We start from the raw sequence: 23,557 nt of genomic DNA, 5'->3' as shown, positions 1-23,557 counted from the left end.
AGAAATGTCCAGAAGAACTAGCCCATGTCAGCTAACATTTTTTATTTATTTGTTTTTGTCACTCACATGAATACACATTAGACATGACAAAATGTATATAATTGCAATAAAATTAGCTTTAAAACTGCAAAATTGTATTTGCACCATGACAAAATGTGTAGAATTGCATGAAATAAGCTTTAAACCTGCAACATTTTCTCCACCAACAAGATGGGTGTGAATCACCAAAAGTGAATGTGCCCATAGAAATAGACGTGGCGTGTGTGTGCGCAGGGGAGGCTCGGGATGTTCCCCACTGCTGGAAGTGGGGCCCCGAGTGAAAAAGTTTGGGAACCCCTGATTTAGCAGACAGTCTTATCCAGAGTGACTTACAATTACTGCATTCATCTTAAAATAGCTAGGTGGTACAATCACATATCACAGGCATAGTAAGTACCCGTGGAGGCTGGTGGGAAAAATGTACTTATCAGTGGAGGCTGGTGGGAGGAGCTATAGAAGGATGGGCTCATTGTAATGGCTGGAATGGAATTTATGGAACAGTATCAAACAAGTAAAAAATATGGAAACCATGTGTTTGACTCATTTCCATTAATTCCATTCCAGCCATTACAATGAGCCCATCCACCTATAGCTCCTCCCACCAGCCTCCACTGATAAGTACATTTTTCCCAAAGTCAGAGCTAGATGAGGGGTGGGGGAGGGAGTCGAGTGCAAGTGTTGGTTTATAAACTACGTAGGTGCCAATACGATATGTATTGCGATTCTATATGTATTGTGATTTTAATTGCGATTTGATGTTCCAAACATATTGCTCACCATATGTCTGCTGCAGAGAGACAAGTTAGAGCATGAAAACGAGTTTTGATCATTCAGTGAAATAAGAGCTGAAAACATGTTGGCTCAGTATTTAAAAAGATGATGGAGAACAAGCTATAGGATGAAAAATAGTTCTGGTGCAGGTACAGCTGACTAGTACTAGCAATTATTCTTATTTGTAAATCTTTTATTTTTACAAATCAAAGCTTGGAGTCAAATATTGATAATATCATCTAAAATATCACGATATGTAACTGTATACATTTTCCCCACATCACTACTGGATTGCCTCACTCACTTGCTAAAAGACTAAACGGGATAATCTGAATATACACTTAAACGCACATTTAGAGACCATAGACTTCAAGTGTGGAGAACGGGCCAGGACCCAATTATGGGTCTTCTGAGAGTGTTGGTGGACTGCTAAAAGAGCAGAGTTCTGGTGGCCGACTGCACAGTCGATGACGTGGCACACAACCATTGGTTGAAGCATGCAACGTCTGAGCAGGGTAGCGCGACCATCACCTCCAGTGATCTAATCCTCTCAGATTTACACTAGTTTAGTGAGTAGGGTGGAATTTGGGATGGGGGGGGGGGCATTGATTTCATATTACTGTATGACAATGTAATAATGAGTTTGTTGATCATCAGCTGTACTGCTGCGAAGTGAGGGAATTTAAACAATTGTAAGTGCTGTGACTGAAACATGCTGCTAATTTTGAGTCACAATTACACACATTAATGTCAATTATGAAATCACATCTTCTGTTGGTTCATTGCTTTATTTCTGTGGTTGTGTAAAATCTAGGTAGCATACAGCAAATTCAGCAGAAATGTTAACATTTGATTTAAAACACATCTTTGTTATATATATATTTTGCACAAGTTTGTATTTGTTGAATTAAGTAAAAACTAAAGCACAAATCAACTCCAGAATATGTACTGGGACACTATGGTGGTAATTCTGTATATACATAGTTGTATGTTCAACGTCATTAACGACTACAAAATTATGTTTTGTTGAAAAGACAATTGTACCAGATACAGTTTAGGGAGCAGAGATCCTTGAGACGTTTCTTAAGAAACAAAGAATAACAATTTACATTAAATCAATTGATTTCTGAAGTAACTGATTTCATTCAGTATACATCTATTAAATACATTAAAACATCTCCCATTTCTCTCAAAGGCCCCATTCCATTTCAATTGAACCATTCGTCATCAAATCTCTCCAAAGCCACATCACATGCATTAGTCTTTATGGTGTCTGTCTGTGTGTTTGTATGAAATGGCACCCTATATAGTGCACTACTTTTGACCAGAGCCCAATAGGTTGTCATTTCAGATGGATTCTGGCTACATTTACACAGGCAGCCCAATTCTGATATTTTTTTCCACTAGTTAGTCTTTTGACCAATCACATCAGATCTTTTCAGAACTGATCCGATTGGTCAAAACACCAAATCAAAAGACCAATTAGTGGAAAAAAATATCTGAATTACTTAATGACCTGTGAGATCTTGTCCAGGATAGAAGGGCCACTGTAGTTGTTGGTCTGAACCTCCTCTAGTCTCCTCATGTACTGCACTGGTAGACCGTTCTGCTGGGCTCCTAAACACACCACCTACACACACCCACACACGTTATTTCCTTTCACTTGCTTGTACTGCGGGGAGGGGGGCAGGCTTGTGTGTGTGTGTACCTGTTTGCATTGTGGTGAGGGAAAACAGGCGTGTGTGCATCCAATGTGTGTTTACCTGTTTGTATTGTGGCGAGGGGGGACAGGCGTGGAAGCGGTTCATCTGGTACGTTCTACAGAGCAGTGCCCCGTCGTCTGTCTCTACTGTCACCTCTAAGGGGAAGTACATACCCATGTCCACCCCCTCCTGCCTACACACACACACAACATGGAGAGATGAGATGAAGTACAGGATGAAGACCATAGAATGTATGTTGCCATCAGATGAGACTCACTGGTGTGTGTGTGTGTGTGTGTGTGTGTGTGTGTGAGTGACTCACTGGTCCAGGCTGGCTAGGTGGTCGTTGCTCATCCTCCAGACCACCCCCCACACCTCTCCCCCCTCTTTCTGCTCGATGGTTGCTACTCCTCCATGCCAACGGTTGTCAATGTGCTCCCCCCACAGACCAAAGTTCAATGTGTAGTCCTGGGGAGGTTTAGGGTGGGAGGGGGGGTGGGGGGCGAGATGAGAAAGAGAGACCCTGTTAGAATACTATGACAATGCATTTTTGGATGTGTCACATAGCCTACTCTGTAACACCTTTTCACTGTGTGAGTGAAGACAATAGTATTCATTTTCTATTCGAGGTCATTCTATTCTTTATATAGACTGGGGGGAATTAATGTACTCCATGTAACTGAACTACTCGGGACGATAACCCTAGGGCGTAGAATTATAGCGTCATCTTGCGGCCGGTTGGGCTATTGAACGCCATGAAAGAACGCCATGTTGCTTGTTGGTTATCTCCTACTAGTTACACCAGAAGAGTCCGAAATATCCAAACTAAAAGTAGCTTGCCTACTGGGGGCGCTGCGGTCCTGATTACCTTCAGTCGGCCGGTGCAATGAAATATAGCTGAGGGGTTTGCCAGCTGAAGTCTCTCCTTCAACAAGTTGCTTCCAAAAGCAAAATACATGAAGTGATCTGCTGTTGCTGCCATGTTTCCTAAGCAAAACCTTGCGATATGAGCCAAGTTACCAATCATACGAGAATGTCAGCCTTTAAATTATATAAAATGATCACCGGTTAAAATAAAAGTGAAATAAATAGCGATATACTTAATAATTTACATATTAGCTACACACCATTATTACTCATGCAGTCGGCTTGTTTCCGGGTAGTGTGTCCGGCTCATCTCATTGGCTGGAAGGGGCTCAACCCGTTAAAGACACAGTGTATGATTTTTGAGCGTTCATGTGCGCTATCAAGACATTCTTAAATATTGCGTACTTAATAGCTGAGTCTAAATCGGTTGGTTTTGAGAAGTGCTGAAAAAGACCATCAAACTGAACAAACCAGTTTAAATGCATATATTTTTTAATTATCACTTCGCTAGTCATATCATATGACATCCCTTTCTAAGCCTCAAGACACCATTCATATTACACCTATCTTACACCAAATATACCTGTGATTTTTTCCCGAACAGTACGGTTCCGCATTCAGTCGATCATCATGTGACAAAGATAATCATGTTATCACTGTAGTATCATTATCGAAAACTCAGCCTGTGTTGAATTCAATCCCAAAGTGATCCTCTGACATTTTACAGCTTTTTTGTTTAAAATAATTTTCACATTTTACAATCATATTAGCCTAGTTCATATAAATACAATTCAGTTTTCACGTCAATACATGGGTTCATTTTTATATAACATGGTTTACAGATTTAAGTTTCCATGGAAGTTTTTGTAGGCCTACTGATTTTTGTTTTTTTAAGTCCAGTTTTTATAGTTCCATTTTTTATAAAAAAATTGTGTTTGAGGGTACAACAAAATTGTTTTATAGTCCTAATACATCTTGTCTTCCAAATCGCATTGTTCATTTTGCATATTATTGTCCATCATAATTCTTTAATTGATTTGACATTTTACCATGCTGGGGCATTATTCACCTGTGGTACTACTGCTGGGTTACCATTGGTGGTTATTTGGTAATGATGAACAAACAACCAACTGTACATGTAATGTAGCTAAAACATTTATTTATAGGGTAAAAAAATAATCAGAAAACCAATAAATGCATAATACCTCATCATGATCAAGACAAAGGAGATGATTGTGGACTACAGGAAAAGGAGGACCGAGCACGCCCGGGGCTGTAGTGGAGCAGGTTGAGAGCGTCAAGTTCCTTGACGTCCACCTCACCAATAAGCTAACATGATCCAAGCACACAAAGACAGTCGTGAAGAGGGCACGACCACACATTTCCCCCTCAGGAGACTGAAAAGACTTGGCATGGGTCCCCAGATCCTCAAAAGGTTATACACCTGCACCAGAGAGCATCCCGACTGGTTTCTTCATCACTACCTGGTATGGCAACTGCTCAGCCTCCGACCACAAGGTCCTATAGTGTAGTGCGTACGGCCCAGTACATCACTGGGTCCAAGCCTTCTACCATCCAGGAACTCTATACCAGGCAGTGTCAGAGGAAGGCCCTAAAAATTGTCAGACTCCAGCCATCCTAGTCATAGACTGTTCTCTCTGCTACCGCACGGCAAGCGGTACCAGAGCACCAAGTTTAGGTCCAAGAGGCTTCTAAACAGCTTCTACCCCCAAGCCATAAGACTCCTGAACATCTAATCAAATGACTTCCGACTATTTGCATTACCCCCCCTACAATGTTATCTATGCATAGTCACTTTATTAACTCTACCTATTACCTCAACAGCGGTACTCCATATATAGCCCCGCTATTGTCATTTCTTACTTTTTATTTTGAAAGGTATTTTCTTAAAACAGCATTGTTGGTTAAGGGCTTAAGTAAGCATTTCACTGTAAGGTCTACACCCGTTGTATTTGGCATATGTGACTAATACAATTTGATTTGTTCAGTTAGGTAGTTACCTAGCAATGAGCATTCAGAGTTCAGTGAGCTGGATCATGTGGCTCCAGTCAGCAACAATAACTGTTAATTTGGCTCTGAACCAGCTCTTCATTCAGTAGTGCCAAAATCCCCCCCCCAAAAAATATATCTAATATCTCATGTAAAGCCTAAAGTTGTCTGCCAGATCGTGATAGGCGTTCAAACACTAACCTTAATTAGATGGCGTATTAAAAAATATATATAAATATCCCACTGCAAAAATGAATGTGGACCAGAATAAGGCTCTCTCCTTACCATCGACTGTTCCTGCAGTGAGAAATTACCATCTTCATAGAATGTTAGTACTTATCTACATATAATCGTTATCTGGAGATCAAAAAGCAGTCGTAACAGTATGTAAATCAGGGAGTCAAATGAACGGCTCTTTCATATGTTCAACAAAGACATCCGTTCAAAAAGAGAGCCGTTAGTTTACAAACGACCCATCACTGCTAACAACTGGACCAACTACACAACATGCACAATTGCCCATCAACCAAGATAGGTATGATAATAACCTACTCAAAACACTTCTGTTCATGTGGAATATCTTTAATATACAAAATAACAAACAAGTCGGGCTCGGGATTCACAAAAGTTTCCTCAGAAAAATGACAAAACAAAAACGTTGCTGTACAAACAATAGGACATGACTGACAGCCGCGTAGTAATGGAGATCATCTCCTGGGCCCTCCCCTGCCTCGGCCCCTCCCCCTGCCACGCCCCCTTCCTCTGCCTCTTCCACGCCCAGCCACTGGAGAGAGATTAAGGGAGAGGAGATGATTAGAGATTAGTTATGCACCACAAATACTTTGACTCTCCCATTCTTGTCCTTAGGTCTTTTTTGTCAAGCTCATTGTTGGGAGTCGTTTCTTACGGAAGAGTGTTTGCCTAATATTAATTAGGCTGATTTGCTAGTTTTAATTTGGGTCTGATGAAGCAAATCTTGAAAGGCGAGACCTCAGTCATCAGAAGCTAGGCATTATAAATGCTATGCAACTCACCCAACCTTAACTCAGACAGAACTACTGTGGATTTATGAAACCTCTAACCAGTGTGGCTACGAAACAGTTCACAACCTCCAACTTTCAGTATGGCTGCTGTGGCAGGCTCAAAACACCCAAATACCCAGTAGCACTCCAGAAGGAAGGTCGGCCACATTACGTCACCCCACATTCTAGTACACAATTACTCTCAACCTAGTCACAACTTTACAAAACAAGTAGTTCAACAGACTGCTGGTCTTTGCTCATGGTCCTAAACAGCTGTAGTGTGTTTAAGTTCCAGCCAAGCAATAGAACACCTCACTGAATTCATCAAAAAGGCTTTGGCAAGCCAACTCTACTGTGTTGTTTCTGGGCTGGCACAAAAGCCTACACACCCTGTTGTTCTCCAGGATCAGGAGTGAACACTGATCTAGGCAGACTTAGGTTGAATCTCAAAAGTATTGCTGGCGCCCTCTCCCATTGCCTCCTCAAAACATCAAAGGGAAGAGGAGAGGATTGGAGAAGAACCTCTGATATCCTACTGATATGCCGACAAGCCACCACCCTCTCCTACTTTCCTAGTGTACACACCAGCTACTCTATTCTTGGGACTTGACCTTGGGTTCTATGTCCAGCTCCCTCCCCACCATCTCTCTATGTCCATCAAATTGATCTCACCCCCCCCATCCCTGTGTACTCACCAGCCTCTCTCTTCTTGCTCTTGACCTTGGGTTCTATGTCGACCAGCAGAGTGTCCAGCGGCAGGCTGTCCGGCAGGATGAAGTATCTGATGTTGTTCCCACGGATACTGAGGCTCTCCAGCTGGGTGGGCTCACGGTTCTTCAGAGTCATCTTTACCGCCTTCAGGTGAGTGTTCATACTCACATCCACACCTGGGACACACAGTTAATGACCATTGTTAATAATCAATGCAACATTGACATTATCCCACCCCTGGTTAGCCACTATTGGCTTAAAAAACCAAACCTAACAATATCTGCCAATTAATTTCCAGCAATATTGCCCATCTGTGTGGTGTGATACCAGTCTTGTGGGTTGACAGAAATATTTCCCCCAAAACCTTCTCAATTAAATGTTAACTGCAAATTAGGCTTACCTAGCAGAAGTATATCATGAGTAAGTATATCATTTGTATTTATTATTTGCAAACTTTGCCATGAAATGAGCAGCAGCAGAAACATCACTAGATGGCACATTCCTCACTTGCTAGATGTGCAAAAAAGAAAAAGAAAAGAAGGGCCAGATGCGCAATTAAAGGGGAATTACACAATCTAAATGTCTTAGTTTTCTTCCAGACCAAAAATAAATAAAGGTCTTCTCATGTGATTTAAGTATTGACACAACTCAGAACATCCAATTAAATTGTTTCTCTACAAACAATTGTAATTATGAGTGAAAAACAAATTAAAACCAGGAAAAATCAGGGAATCAGATTTTATAGGGCCCCCTTAGAGTTGTTTATTAACCATAATTTTACCAGAAAACAGTGTACTACTTTCTCTTTCACACTGGGGATCATACTGGGCATCGCTAGAGGCATCACTACAAACCCAGGTTCAATCCCAGGCTGTATCACAACTGGCCATGATCGGGAGTCCCATAGGATGGCTCACAATTGGCCCAGCGACATCCGGGTAGGCAATCATTGTAATTAAGAATTTGTTCTTCACCGACTTGCCTAGTTAAATTCAAAAACATGCTTAAAAAGGGACCTGGGGAAGAGAAGAATGTGCCAATTTAATGGCTAGGGAAAAAATTGAGTAGCTCGTAACATGCTAGAAAAGGTTGAAGGTCCCAGGTTTAGATTGTACCTGCTACAACACCCTATACTAGAGTTTGTTTATATTTTGAGGCATCTCAATAATCCTACTCAGCCAGACAGAGGGGGCAGGGTCTATACCTGTGATAGTTCCATGGACCTGGGTTCCATTCTTCAGCTCAATGGTCACAGTCTCGTGGCTGAGTTTCATCAAAAAGCTACAGGAGGAGAAAAGTAATGGGTATTAGAGGCAATGTTATAATTAGTGCAGTTTATCAAGTCTGTGAATACATACTAGCTTGCTAGTCTTCAAGGCCCTATAAACAATATCGACAGACAACCTTCCTTAGACAATGGGGCGGTAACTAGTAAGAACTACCCAGTTTGCTGACTACAATGTCCAAAGCAAACTAAAATTACAATCACAAACCGGATGACTTGTCATGGAAGCTGAACTCATACAAGAACACATTGTTTTTGAACCTTTGGTTGTTGTGGGTAATCTGTCAGGGCCCTGCCTGCACACTGCAGTGGTTTATTAACTAAAAGCAAGTTAGCATATCAGTGGCTAGCAAATAACAGTGGTGCATACAAAGTAACTAGTTAGTTCTCAGCTGCAGATACGTAAATAATCGATGTGTATCGTGTATTCCGCGGCTAGAGGTCCATTCATTAACGTTATAGAAAGGAAATAATAACTTAGATATCTAGTAGCTTCTGCACGTCGCTCATTCATTCATTCGTTCATTTCAGTTAGCTGCTTCCCGCCTCAGAATTTGGCGAACAGCTCGCACTCCAAATCTAAAACCATCCAGCGACACAAAACCAGTACTTTTCACCTTTCATCTAAGCATAAGACTAAAGATGATTTTGTTGAATATTCTTACCGTACGAGTTTCATGTTGGTGATGGATTGCAGAGACAAAATCTCCACCAAAGACAAAAAATTACAGCGTATAACTGAGCGCACAGGCCGCTGTGTATAAAATACGTTTCGTCGCAGCAACACCGGCGTCATAAAAACGCTACAGAACCAGGAAATGCAGAAAGAAAACAGCTTCTTCTTTGATGAGGTTTAACGGCGGTTGGCATCCAATAAATGTTGCATTACCGCCACGTACTAGACTAGAGTATAACTCCCTCATACGTTGCTTGAAAAATAAATACCCTACCATCTAACACTAAACTCACAAAGAATAAATAATAATAACTAAATACCATAATCCACTATTTAAATCTATTTAGTCCTACTTTAGACCAACAGCCTGAAAGGATGGGACACCACCACTTAACACACCCTGTAACTATTCTGACATCAATTCTCGCACAACCAAATACCTCTCTGCAGCTGCCACCACAACCTCTATTTTCCGTGACTTACATTCCACCAGTGCAGTACAGTTGACAACCAACCCCCCCCCCCCCTTAAAATCCTCTACTTTCTTCACTGCCTCAGCATATGACAACTTCTGCTCTACTCTAACCCTGGAAACCTCAACCTGTTTCTCTCACATGGGACATTTCTGATTCCCAGCCCCATGGGCACCCCTACAATTAACACATACCACTACTTTCCCCAATACTACACATTCCTTTGTCTCATGCCCTTGTGCACACCTAGGAACCTCCCTCCTACACACTGATGCCACATGCCCATAAGCTTGACACCCGTAACAACATAATGTATTTGGCACAAAAGTTGATACAGGATAACTTATATATCCTAACATCACTTTTTCGGGCAAGAGAAGAATCTCCCACTGTTGTATATATATATATACAGTGGGGAGAACAAGTATTTGATACACTGCCGATTTAGCAGGTTTTCCTACTTACAAAGCATGTAGAGGTCTGTAATTTTTATCATAGGTACACTTCAACTGTGAGAGACGGAATCTAAAACAAAAATCCAGAAAATCACATTGTATGATTTTTAAGTAATTAATTTGCATTTTATTGCATGACATAAGTATTTGATACATCAGAAAAGCAGAACTTAATATTTGGTACAGAAACCTTTGTTTGCAATTACAGAGATCATACGTTTCCTGTAGTTCTTGACCAGGTTTGCACACACTGCAGCAGGGATTTTGGCCCACTCCTCCATACAGACCTTCTCCAGATCCTTCAGGTTTCGGGGCTGTCGCTGGGCAATACGGACTTTCAGCTCCCTCCAAAGATGTTCTATTGGGTTCAGGTCTGGAGACTGGCTAGGCCACTCCAGGACCTTGAGATGCTTCTTACGGAGCCACTCCTTAGTTGCCCTAGCTGTGTGTTTTGGGTCGTTGTCATGCTGGAAGACCCAGCCACGACCCATCTTCAATGCTCTTACTGAGGGAAGGAGGTTGTTGGCCAAGATCTCGCGATACATGGCCCCATCCATCCTCCCCTCAATACGGTGCAGTCGTCCTGTCCCCTTTGCAGAAAAGCATTCCCAAAGAATGATGTTTCCACCTCCATGCTTCACGGTTGGGATGGTGTTCTTGGGGTTGTACTTATCCTTCTTCTTCCTCCAAACATGGCGAGTGGAGTTTAGACCTAAAAGTTCTAGTTTTGTCTCATCAGACCACATGACCTTCTCCCATTCCTCCTCTGGATCATCCAGATGGTCATTGGCAAACTTCAGACGGGCCTGGACATGCGCTGGCTTGAGCAGGGGGACCTTGCGTGCGCTGCAGGATTTTAATCCATGACAGCGTAGTGTGTTACTAATGGTTTTCTTTGAGACTGTGGTCCCAGCTCTCTTCAGGTCATTGACCAGGTCCTGCCATGTAGTTCTGGGCTGTTCCCTCACCTTCCTCATGAGCATTGATGCCCCACAAGGTGAGATCTTGCATGGAGCCCCAGACCGAGGGTGATTGACCGTCATCTTGAACTTCTTCCATTTTCTAATAATTTCGCCAACAGTTGTTGCCTTCTCACCAAGCTGCTTGCCTATTGTCCTGTAGCCCATCCCAGCCTTGTGCAGGTCTACAATTTTATCCCTGATGTCCTTACACAGCTCTCCGGTCTTGGCCATTGTGGAGAGGTTGGAGTCTGTTTGATTGAGTGTGTGGACAGGTGTCTTTTATACAGGTAACGAGTTCAAACAGGTGCAGTTAATACAGGTAATGAGTGGAGAACAGGAGGGCTTCTTAAAGAAAAACTAACAGGTCTGTGAGAGCCGGAATTCTTACTGGTTGGTAGGTGATCAAATACTTATGTCATGCAATAAAATGCAAATTAATTACTTAAAAATCATACAATGTGATTTTCTGGATTTTTGTTTTAGATTCCGTCTCTCACAGTTGAAGTGTACCTATGATAAAAATGACAGACCTCTACATGCTTTGTAAGTAGGAAAACCTGCTAAGTCGGCAGTGTATCAAATACTTGTTCTCCCCACTGTATATTTTAACCTTTATTTAACTAGGCTAGTCAGTTAAGAACAAATTATTATTTACAACGATGGCCTACCAAAAGGCAAAATGCCGTCTGCGGGGATAGGGGCTGGGATTAAAAATTAAAATATAGGACAAAACGCACATTACGACAAGAGAGACACCACAACAATACATAAATAGAGACCTAAAGTCAACAAAATAGCATGGCAGCAACATATGACAACACAACATGGTAGCATCACAACATGGCAGCAGCACAACATGGTAGCAGCAAAAACCATGGTACAAACATTATTGGGCACAGACAACAACACAAAGGGCAAGAAGGTAAAGACAACAATACATCACGCAAAGCAGCCACAACTGTCAGTACGTGTCCATGATTGAGTCTTTGACTGAATAGATAAAACTGTCCAGTTAGAGTGTTTTTTGCAGCTCGTTCCAGTCGCTAGCTGCAGCGAACTGAAAAGACGAGCGACCCAGGGATGTGTGTGCTTTGGGGACCTTTAACAGAATGTGACTGCCAGAGCAGATGTTGAATGTGGAGGATGAGGGCTGCAGTAGATATCTCAGATAGGGGGAAGTGAGGCCTAAGAGAGTTTTATCAATAAGTATCAACCAGTGGGTTTTGCGACGGGTATACAGAGATGACTAGGTTACAGAGGAGTATAGAGTGCTGTGATGTGTCCTATAAGGAGCACCGTTGGCAAATCTGATGGCCAAATGGTAAAGAACATCTAGCCACTCGAGAGCACCCTTACCTGCTTATCTATAAATTATGTCTCCGTAATCTAGCATGGGTAGGATGGTCATCTGAATCAGGGTTAGTTTGGCAGCTGGGGGTGAAAGAGGAGCGATTACGATAGAGCAAACCAAGTCTAGATTTAACTTTAGCCTGCAGCTTTGATATGTGCTAAGCGAAGGACAGTGTACCGTCTAGCCAAGTACTGGTATGAGGTGACTACCTCAAGCTCTAAACTCCCAGAGGCAGTAATCACACCTGTGGGGAGAGGTACATTATTTTTACCAAACCACATGACCTTTGTTTTGGAGGTGTTCAGAACAAGGTTAAGGGCAGAGGAAGCTTGTTGGACAGTAAGAAAGCTTTGTTGTAGAGCGTTTAACACAAAATCCCAGGAGGGGCCAGCTGAGTGTAAGACTGTATCATCTGCATATAAGTGGATGAGAGAGCTTCCTACTGCCTGAGCTATGTTGTTGATGTAAATTGAGAAGAGCGTGAGGCCTAGGATCGAGCCTTGGGGTACTCCCTTGGTGACAGGTAGTGTCTGAAACAGCAGATGTTCTGACTTTATACACTGCACTCTTTGAGAGAGGTAGTTAGCAAACCAGGCCAAAGACCTCTCAGAGACACCAATACTCCTTAGCCGGCCCACAAGAATGGAATGGTCTACCATATCAAAAGCTTTGGCCACGTCAATAGAAATAGCAGCACAATGTTTCTTAGAATCAAGGGCAATGGTGACATCATTTAGGACCTTTAAGGTTGCAGTGACACATCCATAACCTGAGAGGAAACCAGACTGCATACCAGAGAGAATACTATAGACGTCAAGAAAGCCAGTCAGTTAATTATTGACAAGTTTTTCCAACACTTTTGATAAACAGGGCAAAATAGAAATTGGCCTATAACAGTTAGGATCAGCTTGATCTCCCCCTTTAAATAAAGTATGCACCATGGCTGCCTTTCAAGTAATGAGAACCTCCCCAGAGAGGAGAGACCGGTTAAAAAGGTCAGAGATAGGCTTGGTGATGATAGGGGCTGCAACCTTAAAGAAGAGTCTAAACCATCTGACCCAGAAGGTTATTTGAGGTCAAGTTTAAGGAGCTCCTTTAGCACCTTGAACTCAGTGACCGCCTGCAGGGAGAAACTATGTAGCGGGGCAGAGGAAAAAGAGGGAGGAGCATCGGGGCAAGGAGGCATGGCTGAGTCAAATAGGAATCCTGACCTAATGAAGTGTTGATTAAAGAGCTCAGTCATGTGCTCCTTGTCAGTAAAAACCACATCATTAACATTAAGGGACATGGGCAGCTGTGAGTGGGTTTATTCTCCAGGTCTTTAACCGTTTTCCAGAACTCCTTGGGGTAAACCCACAGAGAGAGAACAGCTCTTTAAAGTAACTAACCTTGCTTGGCCTTCTGGATAGCCTGAGTGCACTTATTTCCCTTCAGTTGGTCAACTTTCTCATTTACCACTACCCCAGTAATCACTCCTTTCAATGGCGCCCTTTTCTTGAGAGCAAAACAATTCACATCTCTTGCCCCCATTCGTTTAACACGGAGCGCCTGCTGTCTCTGACCAGCAGAAACACAAACAATTATCACAAAACCACTTCTGGTTACCCTCACCGATTCCACAACACCCAACTGTGTTTTCACCCACCCTGAAACCACAAATGGATCAGCCAAAAGGCAAGGGTCCACTTTTTCCACTCCTACTATCAGACTCATCTTTATCCGGACCCTCGGTGCAAGCCCCTGGCTTCGAGAACTTCACCTACCACCTCCGATACGTCGCCCTCATTCACTTCAATTTCTCCTCCTGTCTTCAACTTACTCTGCTTACACTTTCTACCATTCTTCTTTATCAAACCATCTACCCTTTTCCAGCCATTTTTAACCAACTCAAACTCACCCTCTTCCCCCCTCTCTCTTAGTCATCCTCTGCCTCTCTTTTTCCCTCCATTCTTCCTCCGTATTCCAAGTATACATCTCCTTATGATAATACTACACTTTTCCTGACATACATCTTGTTCTTGCCTTCTCAAGGGACGCCATTTAACCGGCTGTCACAATCTCTGTACAATCAGCACGAACCCCTCGGGATGTAACGCTCAACAGTGCATCCCACTTGTAAAGCTGCTGCTTCGTCTTGATGTTCTTCTTTATAAAAAGCTACCGCAACACTTTTCCATTTCAAACAAGCGCAATCTCTTTCTCCCAGATTCCTCGATTCATTCCTCAAACAACCACAGATAAAACAAGTTATACAAATCTTTGGAACATCTAGAGATTGTTAGAAAATCACAGAAATGCGTGACAGGAAAGATTCAGTTGATGTATAGTGAGACCCTTTGACAGAAGTACTAGCATTCCATTGTTAATGAGCAATTGTGTTGGTGCACCTTTCTTTATCGATAATGTTGTTTAATGAGGTTGTCCAACTCCCTTGTTGAAAGCCTTTTTACTGTATCATGATGCAAGAATTCTATAGTGACAAAATATGTAGTCAATATCATTGAAAGAAAAGTAAATTGAAAGAAATGTGTTTTTTTAAATCTTTTTTTTATTGAGAGTAAACGTTTTACTAATACTTTCACTCCTTGGCCACACATCGAACGTCACTGTCTTTCATATGGACTGGGAATGTATCAAGTATCACCTATGAAAGTGCAAATAACAACAAGGTTTATGGTTGCCAGGGTACAGTAATATAAAAATCAGATGCCTGGGTTACAAACTATGACACAGCCACTGGCCTTGAAACTCTCAATTAAGTACCAAGAAAATACAAAAACAAAATACAAAAAAAAAAATCTAATAAAAACCTTAGTGTGAATAAAATTTGACTAAATAAACAATTATCTTAACTTAAAACAGTGGTGTTGTACAAAAAAATACACTCCAAATCCAGACTTCAGTGTTCCATTTCATGTTTTGTATGATCAGCGCACGTCACATCGCACCCTACTATAAACTAGTGCACTACTCCAGATGGTTGCACACTACACCCAACAGTTAAGTTAAACCATGGTTGTGTTTCTAAATGTTATTCTATATCCAATGACTACTTTATTAAGCAGCTTATTACAATTAAATAAGATAAATATGATTTTAGAAATTATATTATAAACTCTTGTAGACTTCAGATTCATCTCTATAAAGTTGACTATATTATAATCATCCTAACAGTGCTAACCATCTCTATAACACCAACACAAGAAAAATAACAGCCTCCTGTCCTATACCTAGTCAAAGACCTGGGACAGTAGGAGTGCTGCTCTAGGATCAATTGAGCATTTCAGATCATAATGAATAAGATTAAATAGACAGGGAGGACCTGGTCCTAGATCAGCACCACTACTCTGAGACGCTTGATACATATGGCAACAGACCACAGCTGCTTCCAAAAACACATCTTATCTCAAGAGGAAAGGAAACCATGTGAAAACAGAACAACCCTATAGTAGTAATAATAGTCATACTATTCGTGCACGTTGCTTGAGGTTCCATATGAAAAAAGGGGATTCTCAATAAAAATGAGGCACACTGATCAACTCAGCCGTGGACTGTTTCAAAAGAATAGCCATGTCACGGTCCCTCTCTCTCTCTGTCATGGAATTTGATCTGGATAAATAAAGGTGACTAAACAGTAAAACAACTCGCCCTGGTCTTAGGCTTTGGCGACCACATACAGTCAGTCCATCAGTAGTGGAATGGATATGGACGATAAAATCACTAAAGTTACTCATATTTGATTGTATTTAAACACATCTCATCTGCTCTGATCAACTCTGGTCACTGCATGACCTCATCAGACCTGGGTCACATGACCTGATCAGACCTGGGTCACATGACCTGACCAGACCTGGGTCACATGACCTCATCAGACCTGGGTCACATGACCTGACCAGACCTGGGTCAAAATAACTATTTAGCTTTCGGTGCCCAGCAAGCTAAATCAAGTGGACACCCCATGTTTAACGTCAGACTTTTCTCCTGTTCTTTCCTCTAAGTGCTTTTCATTCCGAAATCTTTCCTAAGCTCTTTCTCTGATAATGCTATTAATCCCTCTCTCTTCCTCTTTTTTCTCTCAGCTTTTCTCTCCCTCATCTCTGTCACTGCTGCTTATCATTATCTCGCTCCCACTCTCCTCCTCTCTTCCTCCTGCTCTCTGTCATATGTCTGTCTGTTGTCACACCAGGTGAACTTGCTCTTCCCACTCCGCGTGTGATTGGTCCTCCACTACCCAGGGGGTGGGGCTTGAGTCTGTCTTGGTAGGAGTGAGGTTGTTATCTCCACAATGTGTGTGTGAGTGTATGTGTGTGTCCATTGCGTCCTGTGACAGGTCCGACACAAACCCTGTGACTAGACACTCCACACACTCCTCACCCTCACAAAACTCCAGATCCAGAGTGCTGGGTCTTTTAACCTCCAGGCTGTCTACAGGGCCGGGGGAGCCAGCCTGTCCCCTACCCGCCTCTCCCTCCTGGGCCTGCCGTAGCTCGGCTAGGGCCTCCCCGCTGAAACTGGCCTGGGCGTCAGGAGGGGAATCACTCTTTGGGTCCCCACCGTCTTGGGGTGAAACAGTGGGTGAGTCTGTCTCTGTGTCCGGAGGTGAGTATTTCTCCGGGGGTGAGCCAGTCTCGGAGCTAGCTGATGGAATGAGGTCGATGTTCTGGGGGCTGTCCTGGGGGTGTGTGTGTTGGATCCAGGCCATGATGTTGTCCAGGAGCAGGGCTTCAGCTGAGGGGTCCAGGCGCTCCAGGCAGCCCGGGTCACTGGGGGTGAAGGGACCTCCTGGAGGGACCACTGGGGAGAGGAGGAGTTCTGGGTCTGGGGAGGGGAGCAGGAGGCCGTGGGGGTCTGAGGTAGGGTGATTAGGGTCTAGGCCATGGGGGTCTGAGGTAGGGTGATTAGGGTCTAGGCCGTGGGGGTCTGAGGAAGTGCGGTATGGGTCAGGATTCAAGGTGTAGTCTGGGTTAGGGGTGTAAGGGTCCAGGTTAGGGGTGTAATGGTCTGGGTTAGGGGTGTAAGGGTCTGGGTTAGGGGTGTAAGGGTCTGGGTTAGGGGTGTAAGGGTCTGGGTTAGGGGTGTAATGGTCTGGGTTAGGGGTGTAAGGTTCTGGGTTAGGGGTGTAAGGGTCCAGGTTAGGGGTGTAATGGTCTGGGTTAGGTTTGTAAGGGTCTGGGTTAGGGGTGTAAGGGTCTGGGTTAGGGGTGTAATGGTCTGGGTTAGGGGTGTAAGGGTCTGGGTTAGGGGTGTAATGGTCTGGGTTAGGGGTGTAAGGGTCTGGGTTAGGGATGTAAGGGTCTGGGTTAGGGGTGTAAGGGTCTGGGTTAGGGGTGTAAGGGTCTGGGTTAGGGGTGTAATGGTCTGGGTTAGGGGTGTAAGGGTCTGGGTTAGGGGTGTAAGGGTCTGGGTTAGGGGTGTAATGTTCTGGGTTAGGGGTGTAGTGGCTGGAGTGGCAGCAATGGTGGTGGTTCTGGTCAGGATGTGTGTCCTGGGTGCAAGAGATGGTTTGGACTGGTTCAGGGTTATGGCTGAACATAGCATATGGCTCTGGGTCTGAGGGGTAAAGGCTTGTGTGTTTAGGGCTAGAAGATGCTGTAAGGTCTGTGTGAGGAGGAGATGTTTTAGTGTAGAGGCTGGGTTGGCAGTGAACAGAACTGTAGAAGGCATTGATAGTGGGATGGCCACGGTTTTGGTTTTGACCACAATTATGGTCGTGTTCTGGAGTGAAGGGAATGTTGATAGTGGTGTGGTCCTGGTTATGATCACAGGTGTGACCGTAGCCGTGTGTATAAGGTGTGCTGTGGTCAGGTTCCAGAACAGCATAGTTGTGGTCAGTTGTATAAGATGTGTAGCTAAGGTCCTGACTCTGACTGTAGCTGGAGGAAGGGTTGTAGTGGTCGTAGGTGTGGTCTAAGCTATATGGCGTAGGGATATTAGTGTTGTCTAGGGTATATGGAGTAGTTATTTGTCCCAGTCTCATCAGACTTTCTCCTAGCTCTAACAGCTCAGCATTTAATGACTGGTTAGGGTCTGGTCTAGGGAGGTTAGAGGAGCCACTGGCCCCCAGAGAACCACCCACTCTGGAGGGGTCCTGAGTCTCACTGAGGCCCCGCACCCCTGGACCCATTACTGGCCCTATATCCAGACCCTGTCCAGACCCAAGCCCTGGGCCCTCAATCACACCAGAGCCTCTCTCCAGTCCTCCTCCCATCCCTCTCTCCCTCCGTGAGTCCTGTAGTGACAGTTGGATGGCCAGTAGAATGTTGGGGTCATCTTCATCCAGTGACCTCAGAGGCTGTCTCCGCCCCTCAACTCTCTCCTGGAGGACCTCTGTCACACGTAACAATAACACAACGTCAAAGAAACACAGGCCCTACTGATAAATGACTGTGTGTGTGTGTGTGTTTGTACCTGTATTCTCAGGGTTCTGGTTGGGTTCAGGAGTACTGCTGTTGCTCCTCAGACTGTGTAAACTCGGCATGTCTCCTCTACGACGCGGCCGGTGTCTCCGCCGGTACTGGAAATCTGCATACTCCTACAGGTAGTACATTATACAGGTCAGTTATTTATTTTAACTAGGCAAGTCAGCTAAGAACAAATTCCTTTTTTCAATGATTGCTTAGGAACAGTGGGTTAACTGCCTTGTTCAGAACGACAGATTTTTACCTTTTCAGCTCAGGGATTCGACCTTGCAACCTTCCGGTTACTAGTCCAACACTCTAACCACTAGGCTACCTGCCGCGTGGTAAAATGGATGTTTGTGCTAAGATGGAGGATGTGGCTACAAATATGGACCTGTTGCTCAAATTCTTATAGAGGAACGGTATAAAAGCTTGACAATGGTGTTATGTGTAGTTACCTCAGGAGAGGTGAATCCCAGGTACTCCCAGTCCCATGATCCAGCAGGGAAACTGAAACACATTCAATGTAGAGCTTTGTAAAGAAAGGATTTATAAACATTTGAAGTAATAGCCAACCCTGTTCTGTCTACTGCCTGTTGGGAAAAAGATCTCTCTCTCTCTGTCGGTCTCCCTCCCTCCCTCACTTTCCCCCTCCCTCACCTCCTCCTAGGTACTTCAGGTGAGTCGTTAGGGGCCACCCCTCTAGCCACCGAGGCCAGGAACTCCTCTCTCTTCTGCTGTACCAGACAGGCAGCGCTGACGATCTTATGACACGGCGTACGCAGGTAGGGACGGTTCACCTTCTGAGCCAAGTCCTCCACCGCCATCTCCAGATCAGTCTGGGGAACAGAGGGATGAGTAGAAGGGTAGAGAAATAGGGAGAGAGTGGAGGGTGAGGAATTCATCTCTCTCACACACACACACACACACACACACACACACACACACACACACACACACACACACACACACACACACACACACACACACACACACACACACACACACACACACACACACACACACACACACACACACACACACCTGCATGAGTTCAAATATCTCCTTCTGTGTGCTGTGAGGCTGGAGGAAGAATCCGTAGGGGTAGGAACACTTCAACACACGACGTGTCTTCAACAACTCACACACACCGTCCTCTATAAACCTGGTGTCTGGGGGGGAGCCCTCACCTAGAGGAGAGAAACACACTGCTGTTAGAAACAGAAAAACGCAAATACACACACACACACACACACGCACACGCACACGCACACACACACACACACACACACACACACACACACACACACACACACACAGCTGTTAGAAACACACAAATACACACACACTGCTGTTAGAAACACACAAATACACACACACTGCTGTTAGAAACACACAAATGCACACACACTGCTGTTAGAAACACACAAATACACACACAGTGCTGTTAGAAACACACAAATACACACACACTGCTGTTAGAAACACACAAATACACACACGCACGCACACACACACACACACACACACACACACACACACACACACACACACACACACACACACACACACACACACACACACACACACACACACTGCTGTTAGAAACACACAAATACACACACACTGCTGTTAGAAACACACAAATACACACACACTGCTGTTAGAAACACACAAATACACACACACTGCTGTTAGAAACACACACACACACACCCACACACACACACACACACACACACACACACACACACACACACACACACACACACACACACACACACACACACACACACACACACACACACACACACACTGCTGTTAGAAACACACAAATACACACACACACACACACACCATACGCAGGACACACCGTCCTCTCCCTCCATCGTTATACAAGAGGAGAGGCAGGGACAGCCTCTGAGGTAGAAAGTAGAGTCAGGTAGGTCAGAGACTCACATCCAATGAAGGCTCTACTCAGCTGTTCCATCTTCTCTTTGGCTGTTTTCAATAGTCTCTGTTCTAACTAGAGAAAGAGAAAGAGAGAAGATACAGGGGGGTAGAGAAAGAGAGAGAGCGAGAGGGATAGGGAGAGACATCACATTTTAGAAAACAACATTGGTAGATATCATAAATACAATATCATGCTGTGTGTGTGTTACCTTATAGCTGTGTTCATGGTTCTTATAGCGGCTGTAGTAGTGCATGAAGCGGTCCAACTCCTGAAAACTCTTGTGCTTCTTTTCCGCCTGAAAAACACACACTCCTGTCAAATACTTAACGTAAAATGTCAGAGTGTGTGCAGTGCTAGTGTGTGTGGTATGGTCTTGTTCTTCTATCCTCGTGGCGACCTGAAATCCGCAGATGTCCCCATTTTAAGCTTAGGGGTTGGTTTAGGGTTAGAATTAGGGTTAGGCGTCAGGGAAAATAGGATTTTTAATGGAAATCTATTTTAGGTCACAACGAGGATAGAAAAAGTATGTGTGTGTATCTCTGTGTGTGTGTGTGTGTGTGTGTGTGTGTGTGTGTGTGTGTGTGTGTGTGTGTGTGTACCTCTCCAGTCATCTCTTTGGACTGCTCCTCTAGCTGTGTGATAACTTCATAGCGTGTACAGCGGTAGTATCCTCCAGTTGAAGAGCTGTGTTTCTTCCACTCTTCCAGACAGATCCAGCAGAAGTCATATTTACACTGCAGACAGAGAAACAGGTGTTGTACATACACGGAAATAACCCTGTCTTATTGCTTTAATATGGTGTCCCGCGTCCCGGGTGGTGCACTGCATCGCAGTGCTAGCTGTGCCACCAGAGATTCTGAGTTCAAGCCCAGGCTCTGTCGCAGCCGGCCACGACCGGGAGGCCCATGGGGCGGCGCAGAACTGGCCCAGCGTCGTCCTGGTCAGGGAGGGTTTGGCCGGCAGGGATATCCTTGTCTCATCGCGCACTAGCGACTCCTATGGCGGGCCGGGCGCAGTGTATGCTGACCAGGTCGCTAGGTGGTGTTTCCTCCGACACATTGGTGCGGCTGGCTTCCGGGTTGGATGTGCGTTGTGTCAAGAAGCAGTGTGGCTTGGTTGGGTTGTGTTTAGGAGGACGCATGGCTCTCGACCTTCGCCTCTCTCTCTCTCGAGTCCGTACGGGAGTGGCAGCGATGAGACAAGACAGTAACTACTACTAATTGGATACCACGAAATTGACGAGAAAAAGGGGGTAAAATAATAATTAAAAAATATATATATGATGTCCCACTGTTTCAATATCTTCCTCAATGCCATTAAAATGCACGCACACACAATGTCGCTCTCAAAGCATCTTATTTCTGATATCTCTCCTCCCTGTCTGTGTGTGTGTGTGTGTGAGAGAGGTGTGTGTGTGTATGTACCTTGGCACACTGCATGTGGTTGCAGCCCTCATTCTTCTGTATGGGAGACTTGCAGTTGGCACAGGGTTTAGAGTTGGTTAACAACCACAGACAGTTAGCTGCATCCTCATACGACTCCGATACACCTGCCACTGGATACACATACAAACATCACAAACATGCACACACACACACACACACATACCAAGATCAAGCGCACACACACACACATACCAAGATCAGCATATACAATCATGCATTTATCATAACATTCTGTGTGTGTGTGTGTGTGTGTGTGTGTGTATGTGTGTGTGTGTGCTCACACTCCTCTGGCTTCATCTCTGAGACTTTCTGCAGCCACATCCTCCATGTCTGACAGTCGCATGGCTCATGGGCCTCACCTAGACACTCCCTGGAGAGAGAGACAGATAGAGGAGAGGAGAGAGAGGAGAGAGAATATGGGGAGAGAGAGAGAGAGAGAAAGAAAGAGAGGAGAGACAGAGGAAGAGAGAGAGAAGAAGAGGGGGATAGAGAGAGAGAGGAGAGAGACAGATGGAGGAAAAGAGGGAGCGAGAGACAGATGGAAGACAGAGAGGAGAGAGAGACAGATGGAGGAAGAGAGAGGAAAAGAGGGAGAGAGAGACAGATGGAGAGGAGACAGAGACAGATGGAGGAAGAGAGAGGAAAAGAGGGAGAGAGAGACAGATGGAAGAGAGGGGAGAGAGAGGAGAGAGAGACAGATGGAAGACAGAGGGGAGAGAGAGGAGAGAGAGACAGATGGAAGACAGAGGGGAGAGAGAGACAGATGGAAGACAGAGGGGAGAGAGAGGAGAGAGAGACAGATGGAAGACAGAGGGGAGAGAGAGGAGAGAGAGACAGAGGGGAGAGAGAGGAGAGAGAGACAGATGGAAGACAGAGGAGAGAGAGAGGAGAGAGAGACAGATGGAAGACAGAGGGGAGAGAGAGACAGATGGAAGACAGAGGGGAGAGAGAGGAGAGAGACAGTTGGAAGACAGAGGGAAGAGAGAGGAGAGAGACAGATGGAAGAAGAGCGAAAGAGGAAGAGAGGGAGAGACAGATGGAGGAAGAGAGAGTAAGAGAGGGAGAAGAATATAAATGTACAGTGCATTCGGAAAGTATTCTGACCCCTTCACTTTTTCCACATTTTGTTATGTTATTCTAAAAAAACAAACATTTTTTATCCTCATCAATCTACACAATACCCCATAATGACAAATCAAAAACAGATTTCTAGAAAGGTTAGAATTTTATTTTATTTTTACCCCAGAAACATCACATTTACATAAGTATTCAGACCCTTTACTCAGTACTTTGTTAAAGCACCTTTGGCAGCGATCACAGCCTCGAGTCTTCTTGGCACACCTGTACTTGTGGAGTTTCTCCATTCTTCTCTGCAGATCCTCTCAAGCTGTCAGGTTGGATGGGGAGCGTCGCTGCACAGCTATTTTCAGGTCTC

At 44.3% G+C, this 23,557-nt stretch overlaps 3 protein-coding genes across 4 annotated transcripts in view; all 3 read right to left on the bottom strand.

The window, feature by feature from the left end:
- Nucleotides 1-27: 27 nt before the first annotated feature.
- ggcta (gamma-glutamylcyclotransferase a) lies at nt 28-5,857 on the bottom strand. The gene is made up of 4 exons (XM_055876595.1): nt 3,382-5,857; nt 2,836-2,981; nt 2,574-2,706; nt 28-2,440 (listed from the first exon to the last, which is right to left on the bottom strand). The coding sequence occupies exons 1-4, from the start codon at nt 3,538-3,540 to the stop codon at nt 2,315-2,317; spliced, it is 564 nt and encodes a 187-aa protein (XP_055732570.1). The 5' UTR covers nt 3,541-5,857; the 3' UTR covers nt 28-2,314.
- Nucleotides 5,858-5,951: 94 nt separating this feature from the next.
- Nucleotides 5,952-9,216, bottom strand: LOC129819906 (small nuclear ribonucleoprotein Sm D1-like). The gene is made up of 4 exons (XM_055876597.1): nt 9,074-9,216; nt 8,328-8,404; nt 7,108-7,299; nt 5,952-6,174 (listed from the first exon to the last, which is right to left on the bottom strand). The coding sequence occupies exons 1-4, from the start codon at nt 9,202-9,204 to the stop codon at nt 6,098-6,100; spliced, it is 477 nt and encodes a 158-aa protein (XP_055732572.1). The 5' UTR covers nt 9,205-9,216; the 3' UTR covers nt 5,952-6,097.
- A 5,637-nt stretch (nt 9,217-14,853) lies between these two features.
- Nucleotides 14,854-23,557, bottom strand: part of LOC129819903 (ankyrin repeat and IBR domain-containing protein 1-like) — a 28,276-nt gene continuing 19,572 nt past the window's right edge. For both annotated transcript variants that reach the window (XM_055876592.1, XM_055876593.1), the window contains 10 exons: nt 22,404-22,492; nt 22,102-22,232; nt 21,277-21,411; nt 20,886-20,972; nt 20,683-20,749; nt 19,768-19,913; nt 19,384-19,562; nt 19,182-19,233; nt 18,734-18,857; nt 14,854-18,652 (listed from right to left, as the gene is read on the bottom strand). In XM_055876592.1, the coding sequence (XP_055732567.1) occupies nt 16,503-18,652; nt 18,734-18,857; nt 19,182-19,233; nt 19,384-19,562; nt 19,768-19,913; nt 20,683-20,749; nt 20,886-20,972; nt 21,277-21,411; nt 22,102-22,232; nt 22,404-22,492 (3,160 nt within the window). In that variant the 3' untranslated portion in view covers nt 14,854-16,502. The remainder of the gene's footprint in view (nt 18,653-18,733; nt 18,858-19,181; nt 19,234-19,383; nt 19,563-19,767; nt 19,914-20,682; nt 20,750-20,885; nt 20,973-21,276; nt 21,412-22,101; nt 22,233-22,403; nt 22,493-23,557) is intronic.

This window comes from Salvelinus fontinalis, chromosome 22, assembly GCF_029448725.1.
Source record: "Salvelinus fontinalis isolate EN_2023a chromosome 22, ASM2944872v1, whole genome shotgun sequence".
NCBI lineage: Eukaryota > Metazoa > Chordata > Actinopteri > Salmoniformes > Salmonidae > Salvelinus > Salvelinus fontinalis.
This window is presented reverse-complemented; position numbering and strand designations above follow the sequence as displayed.

What these genes read in the sequence shown, in the direction of transcription:
- ggcta (XM_055876595.1), bottom strand. Translation starts at nt 3,540, where the DNA reads ATGATTGGTAACTTGGCTCATATCGCAAGGTTTTGCTTAGGAAACATG. An exon ending in CACCTAGCCAGCCTGGACCA is followed by an intron (nt 2,707 to 2,835) that starts GTGAGTCACTCA and finishes GTGTGTGTGTAG; the next exon opens with GCAGGAGGGGGTGGACATGG. An exon ending in CCTCGCCACAATACAAACAG is followed by an intron (nt 2,441 to 2,573) that starts GTAAACACACAT and finishes GGGTGTGTGTAG; the next exon opens with GTGGTGTGTTTAGGAGCCCA.
- LOC129819906 (XM_055876597.1), bottom strand. Translation starts at nt 9,204, where the DNA reads ATGACGCCGGTGTTGCTGCGACGAAACGTATTTTATACACAGCGGCCT. An exon ending in ACCAACATGAAACTCGTACG is followed by an intron (nt 8,405 to 9,073) that starts GTAAGAATATTC and finishes CTCCTCCTGTAG; the next exon opens with CTTTTTGATGAAACTCAGCC. An exon ending in GAGCAAGAAGAGAGAGGCTG is followed by an intron (nt 6,175 to 7,107) that starts GTGAGTACACAG and finishes ATCTCTCTCCAG; the next exon opens with TGGCTGGGCGTGGAAGAGGC.